Source organism: Piliocolobus tephrosceles, chromosome 14, assembly GCF_002776525.5.
Source record: "Piliocolobus tephrosceles isolate RC106 chromosome 14, ASM277652v3, whole genome shotgun sequence".
Taxonomy (NCBI): domain Eukaryota; kingdom Metazoa; phylum Chordata; class Mammalia; order Primates; family Cercopithecidae; genus Piliocolobus; species Piliocolobus tephrosceles.
Genome location: NC_045447.1, coordinates 81,390,787 through 81,399,878, shown reverse-complemented (window position 1 = coordinate 81,399,878; position 9,092 = coordinate 81,390,787). Strand labels below are relative to the sequence as shown.

The following is a 9,092-nucleotide window of genomic DNA, read 5'->3' as shown; positions in this document are numbered from 1 at the left end:
AGCCAGGTTAACTTTTAACATTCTGACAGACTCGGAGAAAAGTAAGGTTTGAATTACATCAGGAATTCCCACCCTTCAACAGGTATTTGTTGCAGGCCTACTATGTGCTCAGTGCAATGACACTAAATTTTGTAAAGTCTCCTAAACAGATCCTACTTGAGAGGTCTTGATTATTTACAGATGCAGTTAGAAAAGCGTCCGTATTACTTTAAATGGAGTTCAAAAAATGTAAAGCAGAGTTGAATTAGAAGACTAATTCCTTCTTTTAATTTGTTGGAAATTTTTTATTGTTAAACATTTTGTAAAGGATTTTTTGAGGGAGTCGTTAGAAAGTCTATAAATACAACTATGCACAGTCTTTTTTTTTTTTTTTTAAAAAGAGGTTTGTTTAAATGCATGCTTAGGGTGAATGGATTTACCTAAATCTCTTAATAGTATGCATTTCTGATCTTCCTCAAATTAACTGTAATAGCAACTGATACAGCAGAAAAATGTAAGTGACTTGTAGTTGACTTGGACACCTGCCACACGGGCTCGGTGAAGGTTAATGAGGAACTGTTTGGCACTTCGAGAATACTTGGCACTAGACACAGAAATATCAACAGGCCATTTGTATGCTAACTAGGAGCTTCGGTGCCAGGTAACCACTGATGCAGGAGAAAGAAGGATGTCGCTGTACAACCCGATAGAGAGGCATCATTTTTAGGCCCAGTTTGGATTAATGATTGATTGAGTCGCCGAAATACTTGTGATGCTGATAGAGACCAATACTGGTCCTTCTGATCTCTTTCTCGTCGTTTATTACCTTCTCTTGTGGACAATGCATTCCTCAGAGTGTATCTCTGCTTGTTTCCCAGTCCGCGAGATAAATGGCGACTTCTCTCTCGCAGGCACCGTCATACCTCGGGTTTAAATTCTGGACGGGCGACCCGGCTGCACCGAAGGCCCGGCAGGCGGACTCCGGCGGAGCGCTTCAGGGAGGAGAGAGTAGACCGCGAGAGGCGGAGGGCGCCCAGCCAGCGTGCCTCGGCCAATCAGTGTACACACCGCCTGACAACCGGCCAATCAGAGGACGTAAAGCTCTGGGGCCCGAGCGGATAATACTAGGAAGGGGAGCGCAGTTTGGAGACAGAAGCCAGTGGCGCTGCGCTGAGTGCAGCTGCGCTCGCTAGCTCGGTGAGCCGGTCATCTGAGTCAGGCGGGGGCGGCCCGACCTTTCCAGCCCAGCTTGGGTCAGAGGAAGCCGAAAGCGGCCTCAGCAAGGTGAGGCGCCCCAGGCTGCAGAAGACCAAGCAGAACTTTGCAGAGTTCGGAATGTGCTGGGCTAGGTTGCTGAGGACTTGACTGGCTTCCTCCCTCCTTCCCTCCACCTTCTCCCTCCCCTCCACCATCCAGTGGGTTCGTTCCGGGCCTCCAGCTATCAGCTCCCGATTTCGTGTTTGAGGGTAGCGACCCAGATTTCTGTTTGCATGCACAGCCAGCAGCCCTAGCGCCAGATCCTAAAGCTGGATATCTTTTGACTGGGCTACCAGCCCGGGCCTCAAAGTTTTGGTGAGTGCTGTGATGCCGCTCGGGGTGTCAGGGAGGGCAAAGGGCGTGAATCATCCTTCACCTTTTCTGTTTGACTTGAATGCCTTGCCTTAAAGATGTAAACCAAGCCCTAAGTACAGAGAGCCCACACAGCTCAGCCCTGTGGCGCCCCGAGTACTATTAAGGCTGGACGGGCATCTGTATTGTAGCTTTGTGCTTTTTGCCCCTATGGGATTCTAATGACAACAAAATTTTGGTTTTCAGTTGATTATTTTGGGGAGGGGGGTGAGAGGACCTCTTCAAGCCCAAGGAGGGGTCCTTGTGGTGGTGTAGGCTGATGAGAGGCATTTGGGAAGCATGGAGTGGTACTTCAGTGGGTCTGAAGGGCCACTTGTAATTAAAGGAAAACAGTTCTTCCACGGATAGTTTTATATGCATCATGGCCTTACTACTTCAATATGGGGAAATCTGACAAGTGGCCTGGGCCGGCCTAGTTGGACATAGTATTTTGTGTGTGTGATAAGTGAGTTACCCAGGGACTTGTCCGGAAAGCCTGTGTAAAGCCAGAGAGGGCTACGGTTAAAGGTCAGGTACTCACAGAGCACTTAGAATTAATAAAATAAAACCTTTCTTGGGTTGTAGATCCCTGGGGGCCCTAGAGATACAAGAAAGGCACGTGTGGCCTGGAAGTGAGGGACATGTAATGAGAACAGGATAACTCAAGGGGCCGGAAGCGGGCAGACCAGGAGCTTTGGGCCGGAGGCTCAGGGATGGTCCCTGATGGCGGCCGGTGGGTCTTTGGATTTCTTTGTGTTTCCCCAGAGTGAGGGCCGCCGAGCTCAGGCCCCAGCGAAGCTCCGAGCGCCATGGCCGAACCGCAGGCTGGCTTGGCGGCCGGGGACTGGGAGATCGACGTCGAGAGCCTGGAGCTAGAAGAGGACGGCTGCGGGGCGCAGCGGTCAACGCCCCCAGAGCCCAGCCCACCGCCGGCCGACGGGGACGGCGAGGACGACGAGGATGAGGACGAGGTGGACGAAGACGCGGAAGAAGAGGGCGACGGCGAGGAGGCAGGAGCGTCCCCCGGGATGCCCGGCCAGCTGGAGCAGCAGGGGGGACTGCAGCCGAGGCCGACGCTCGCGCCTCAGGCCTCACCCGCCGGCGCTGGTCCCCCAGAGCGCTGCACTCCTGCGGGCGGCGGCGCGGAGCCTCGCAAGCTGAGCCGCACGCCCAAGTGCGCGCGCTGCCGCAACCACGGCGTGGTGTCCTGCCTCAAGGGCCACAAGCGCTTCTGTCGCTGGCGCGACTGCCAGTGCGCCAACTGCCTGCTGGTGGTGGAGCGACAGCGCGTCATGGCCGCCCAGGTGGCGCTCCGGAGGCAGCAGGCCACCGAGGTGCGTACCCTCCCGGCCCGGGACGCGTCCCCCTGGGGCATCCCAGGCCACAATGGAGGTGGGAGAGTTGGAGGGGAACCGGGCAGCTATCCACACCCCCGCGCCCAGGGCCTTGCGGCGCCTGTCTCTCACTGGGAAGGATGGTAAGAACGCTTTTCTGCCTACACTGGCAAGCAGGGTCGGGAGGGAGAAAGTAGGCATTTCTGGGGAACTTGGGAAATGTTTTTTCTTAAAAAGCAGGTAGAGAGGCCTTGAAAGTGATTAGGCTCATTTGGAACATCGTGAGAAAATCAATTTGTTTTTATTTTATTTTTTACATTTAAAAGTGTATTTTCGTGGTGTTGAGGGAGGGGTTAGGGGGAGAGTGGTTGATCCACAGCACGGCGTGCAGCTCCAGACTCGTCACTGCTGTACTAGTGATGATGGAGAAAAAGAACCACGCAGCACGCATGCACTCGGTGCTTCCGTGGTCACTTGGACGTTTGAGATATCCAGAACACTCATTTTACAGATGAGACACAAAGTGTATGAGAAATTAGATGCCTGCAGCCCAAGGTCATCAATCCGAAGCTACCATCCCTGCAGACTACCTAAGAGCAAGTGGAGGGTCTCTGCTGCTTCCCACCGGAGGACTCCAGCTGCGAGGAGAGCCAGGGTTTTCTTTCCGAGAGAGGCTCTTGAACCTCCGATGTTGTATTTGTTTCCATATGCTCCTGGACAGGGAGAGCTCAGCGAGCGAGGCTTCATAGGGCCTCCTCCCAGACTCAGGACCAGGGAAGATTTTCAATTTTACTTTTTGGCGGAGAGGAGCTGGGGAGTGGATCGCCAGGCATACTGAAGGCCACAACCCCACTGGAACGCCTCTCGAGGGCCCAGGAGAGCGCGCTGGACGCCATGGGCACCTGGTCCTGGGCTTGACCTCCTCACAAGTCCCGCATGGGTCATCGCCGGCCCTGCGTTCCCACGCGTTCTCTGTAGCATATGCTGGGTAGGGCGCGGGCGTGGGAGGCCTCAGAATCCCACCAGCTGGAGGTGACTGCGGAGGCGAGGGCAGGCGTCCGTAAAGCGCAAATTCGGAGTTTGCAGCTGGACCCAGGAGACCCTTATCTCTTCATTACCCTGTCACTCCACCGTGCCCGCCCTGCCGCAGGGAGAAATCCGCCTGGCCTCACTGCTTAACAGCAGGCCTTGGGCACCTTCTACCCGACAGGTGGGCTCCCAGGACCCAGCCTGGCTGCAACCATCTCTTGAGGTCGGGCGTCCCCCGAAAGGGATTGGATTTCACTTTTTCACTTCCCTCCGGGATGTCCCCTCACTTCTGGCCATAGGTTTGAAGTCTAGAGTGACTGGGCAGCATAGTCTAGAGTGACTGTGCTGGAGAAAGCAGGGGGCCCAGCTCACCAGTGGAGATTCCAGCTCTTTGCCCTAGGATTATTGGGTGCTGAGAGTAATTCGTTTGTAATTATTTTTCACACGGAATGGGAAAATTCAATACATTTAGAAGGGGGAGAGTTTCTAGAAGACTTACTGACATCCCGTCCTTCCCCTTCTCGCCTCCATTTTCTTTCAGGGCATTATTGATGATGTTTCTTGTGTTTACAGGACAAGAAGGGGCTTTCTGGGAAACAGAATAATTTCGAGCGCAAAACTGTGTACCAGAGGCAAGTCAGAGCCCCCAGTTTGCTGGCCAAAAGCATTTTAGAAGGTAAAGCAACAAAATTATCCTTCAGCCTTTTAAACCGAGTTGAATGACTCTCATCAATCAGGCACAAAGTGTATTTATTAATCAGTTAAAGTGCTATCTAAAGGGAAAGTATTTTTTATTAGAAAGGTTTTGTTTAGGCGTTCTCTGAGCCCATACACTAAAACTGAACCCACAGGGAGAAGATTAGCATGGCCCCGGAGCCAGAAAGTTTTCTTCTAGGAAGGAAACCGCCACCTGGGAAAATGAATCTCACATACCTGCTGAGTTTTTTGTCACCACCAGTTTAAGAATTCCTATCATTTGGTTGTCTGCTTAGTGGTTAATGGGTTAATGTGGAGTGCATGTGAGATTTACTCCGTGTGAGGGATGTACAAAGATATACTGCCAAGTGACCCTGGAGCAGATGTCTTGGAAGGAAATAAATAACCTAAACAAAGCAAAACAAAACAACACAACCACCTCCACTTTTCTTAGTTGTGGGAGCTGAATAGATGAAGTCAAGTGAGGAGTTTAACATCTGCCCAACCGATAAAGACCTTTAGTCTGGGTGTTCAACCTCAGATTCAACTCTTTTTCATTGTACTTTTTTTTTTTTTTTATTACTTGGGTAATTCCTGTTATTCCAAACTTCATTTTACCATTTTTGACAATCAAGGTTATAGAATCTGAAAAAGGTTTTGAATCCAGAAAGTGAAGTGGAGGTTGAATGCGAACAGTGCGAAATCTCTAACTTTCTCTCTCCATATTCTCACTTTCATGAAAGCCTGGGGATACGTTAATTTTTCTTAAAATATTACTGATTTTTAAAAACATCTCTATTTGGGTATGGAATTTATTTATTGACCTTTTCAATAATATATTGACTATTTTTAACTGTTTTTCTTTAAATTTTAAAAAATTTAAATAAGGGAAAGTTAATGTTTGCTTTAATCATTACCACTTCATGAAATTCAGGTTGAAAGTAAACAAAATTTTTTAAGTAGACATTTAGATTCTGTTTTTTTCTTGTGTAGCTTCTGAATTTTGTTGGTTCTGGACAGGTTTTGAAGTTTGTGTGTGTCCTATCATGTGTTGCATACTTCTGACCATAGAGTGGTTTCTTATGAATTAAAAATGAATTTGGTTACAAACTGGATAAACATATTTATAATAATAGGGCCACATTGATAAGCTGAGATTGTGCCAAAGCAACTTGTGAAGTCTGAGGACTAAATGGAATAGTAAATTCAAATGAATAACTTCCTGGCAAAAACTTACAGTAGAAATGGAAACATTAATTTTCAAATTTTATTTTATTTGTAAATGAGTATGGTGGGTTTGTCACTATGTAAACACAAATATAACAATGGATCCTTCAAACAAATTTGGTAGAGGTGAGTGCTTGGGGGTGATGAAATACTTCAAGTATTTTATGTCGCCAGGAATTCTATTTATGTTACACTAATCTTTGTTTTTGAGTTTGTTCCTATTCCTGCGATGACTTAGCCTAGGTTCTAATGATTGCTTGTTCAACCGTTTTGGTATCCGGCCAAAATGATTAGAGCTTGGGAAAAATGTTTTAGAACAGTTATTTTCAATAGAGCAGGGAATACTCCCCACCGTTTTTGGGTTTTGTTTTATTTTATTTTTTTGTTTTTTTTTTTGTACTGTTAGTCAGGGGAAGGGGCCTGGTTAAATTGTTCACTGTAGAGTGTGTTTGACTAGTTAACAGCTCTTTTCAATTTTCTATGCGTCTCTATTTTCTTAAGCCTTTTTTTCTTTTTCTACTCACAAATCTCCTTTAACTTTCTTTCTTTCTTTCTCTTTTTTCCTAGTTCTCCTTGGATTATTCTACAGCTATTACAGTGTGTACATAATGAACCATCTTTAGAAAATAAAAGTGACATCAGCTCTAGGTATAGATATATTTTTTAATAATGAAAAAAGATGACATGAATAAAAATAAAACATTGATTGATACAAGATGAATAGCCTTGTCTCTTAATGCATAGGGGGCCTGGGAAGAATATTAAAATTTTTAATCAATAAAGTATCCCTGTTGAAGCAAGCAAGCAAACAAATCCATAACAACAACAACAGCAACAACAACAAGTTGCAATATGGATATCTTTCACCCTCCCAGGAAACTATTTTAAACCTAACCTGTACTTTTGCATTTGTATAAAAATATTAGTGAGATAGAACTGAAAATAACTATTCTGCTGATTTGTAGTGTTGCTGTTACTTTCTGGGTGTCCAGATTTTTCTTCCGTAGATGTTAATCTCTTTCATGTGCAATCTGTGCTTCTTTTAGGCTATCGCCCCATTCCAGCGGAGACTTATGTAGGAGGGACCTTCCCTCTACCTCCCCCAGTTAGTGACAGGATGAGGAAAAGAAGAGCCTTTGCTGATAAAGAGTTGGAGAACATTATGCTGGAGAGAGAATATAAAGAAAGGGAGATTTTGGAAACTTCTCAAGCTGCTGCTCTGTTTCTGCCCAACCGCATAGTGCCTGGACCTGACTACAACTCCTACAAAAGTGCCTACAGCCCCAGCCCAGTGGAACCACCGAGCAAGGACTTCTGTAATTTCTTGCCCACCTGCCTTGATTTAACCATGCAGTATTCAGGGTCTGGGAATATGGAACTAATTTCTTCTAATGTCAGCGTGGCCACGACTTATAGACAGTATCCCTTGTCCTCAAGATTTTTAGTTTGGCCCAAGTGTGGCCCCATTAGCGACACCCTCCTCTACCAGCAATGCCTGCTAAATGCCACCACCTCAGTTCAAGCCCTGAAGCCTGGGGCCAGCTGGGACTTGAAGGGAGCACCAGTCCAGGATGGGCTCAGTGCAGAGCATGACATAATGCCGTCGAAATTGGAAGGCTCCCTGGTGCTGCCTCACACTCCTGAGATCCAGACCACGAGAAGTGACCTTCAGGGTCATCAGGCTGTCCCAGAGAGGTCGGCATTCTCCCCACCCCAACGGAATTTCTCTCCTGTTGTTGACATGGACTCCCTGGCAGCTCAAGGGCATGTCTTAACGAAGATCAGCAAAGAAAACACCAGGCACCCTCTGCCACTTAGACATAATCCATTCCACTCATTATTCCAGCAAACATTTAATGACAAATCGGGTCCTGAGTTGAAAACACCATTTATCAAAGAGACCTTTGAAGACACCCCTAAGAAACACAGAGAGTGTTTAGTTAAGGAGAACCAGAAGTACACATTTACAATAGATAGATGCGCAAAAGACCTTTTTGTAGCCAAACAAGTTGGAACAAAACTCTCGGTGAATGAACCACTGTCATTTTCTGTTGAGTCTATTCTTAAGAGGCCTTCATCTGCCATCACTCGTGTCTCTCAGTGAAAGGCTGCTTAAACAGAAAGCTGGATTTTCTGCAGTCTTAGGGTGTTCTTGCCACTTGCTACTATTTTTTCAGGTTGTTTGTGTGAAGAAATTTCTAATGTAAAGATGATGATTTTGAAAAGTTTTATATATTCATAATATGCATGTACTTTTTCTTATTACATATATTTAAACTTACAGATGGAAATTGCCCAATGCACAAATTGTTAAGTACCATGCTTTACACAGCATTTCAAAAAGCAATAAAATTGATACCGTTTTCTAAAAGACCCAGTATTTGCTGAAGCAAATAGCCATCTCTGTCTAGATGAAGAAGCTATCTTTCTATGATTCTGTATATTTTGAAGTACTCTTAATGGTCACTGGGGGCCACAGGAAAACCTTTATAATACTTTAGTTTTGCATTTCGGAGGGCACATAAATTTAATTATTCAAGACTGTTTGAGGCAAAAATAACTTTAAGGAGCACATAGGGCCATTTGCATATTTACAGTATCTTCATTTCACGTGATTGGACAAAACTGAATTAATTTGAAGGGAAATCAAGTGTAATGTCTCTTTTACATTTCTTCTGACTCCCTGGGTCCCAGTTTCTTTCCCTAGTAAGGATGTTTATATGGGGCCCCAAGCTTCCTTTCTAGAAACATTTCTAGTTTCTTTGAACAGTCTATGATTTTAGGTTGCTAGGAGCCACAAATCAGGTTTCCTTGTATGATGTGGTCAGTACTTCCCATGATGGGGCCCAAACCTCTGTTTCTGAACCACTGGTGACAGCAGGCATTTGGATGCAGGCCCAGTCACAACTCTCATCATGTCCCCAAGTATCAGCTTTATGCCTCCCACATTTGCACCACTGTCAAAAGCCTTCAGTGTAGCTCTCTTCTGACACAAACCATTTACTGTTCAAATTGCTTCAGCTGACAGTTGCTAAAGCTTGCAGATACTTATCACAGCATGAGGGTGGCTTCTTAATTCTTATACCCTTTCTTCCCCCACACCCCCCCTTTTTTTTGAGACAAGGTCTCACTCTGTTGGCCAGGCTGGAGTGCAGTGGTGTGATCATGGCTCACTCTACCTCCTGGGCTCAAGTGCATGCCTGTAGTCCCAGCTACTCA

At 46.3% G+C, this 9,092-nt stretch overlaps 1 protein-coding gene across 6 annotated transcripts; it reads left to right on the top strand.

Moving 5' to 3' along the window:
- Positions 1-652: 652 nt before the first annotated feature.
- Positions 653-8,250, top strand: DMRT2 (doublesex and mab-3 related transcription factor 2). 6 transcript variants are annotated; one of them, XM_023213405.1, is made up of 6 exons: positions 653-1,263; positions 1,396-1,551; positions 2,353-2,921; positions 4,524-4,626; positions 6,441-6,521; positions 6,920-8,250. In XM_023213405.1, exons 3-5 carry the CDS (start codon positions 2,397-2,399, stop codon positions 6,494-6,496), a joined length of 684 nt encoding a protein of 227 aa, XP_023069173.1. In that variant the 5' UTR covers positions 653-1,263; positions 1,396-1,551; positions 2,353-2,396; the 3' UTR covers positions 6,497-6,521; positions 6,920-8,250. The 6 variants fall into 6 exon arrangements, with proteins under 6 accessions (XP_023069173.1, XP_023069170.1, XP_031789963.1 ...); XM_023213402.1 differs by lacking the exon at positions 6,441-6,521; XM_031934103.1 differs by lacking the exon at positions 6,441-6,521 and having other exon boundaries at positions 653-1,551; positions 2,353-2,444; positions 2,913-2,921.
- The last annotated feature ends 842 nt before the right edge of the window (positions 8,251-9,092 follow it).

Coding starts and splice junctions, on each gene's coding strand:
- DMRT2 (XM_023213402.1), top strand. CDS start 2,397: ATGGCCGAACCGCAGGCTGGCTTGGCGGCCGGGGACTGGGAGATCGAC. Junction 2,922..4,523: donor GGAGGCAGCAGGCCACCGAG/GTGCGTACCCTC, acceptor TTGTGTTTACAG/GACAAGAAGGGGCTTTCTGG. Junction 4,627..6,919: donor GGCCAAAAGCATTTTAGAAG/GTAAAGCAACAA, acceptor TGCTTCTTTTAG/GCTATCGCCCCATTCCAGCG.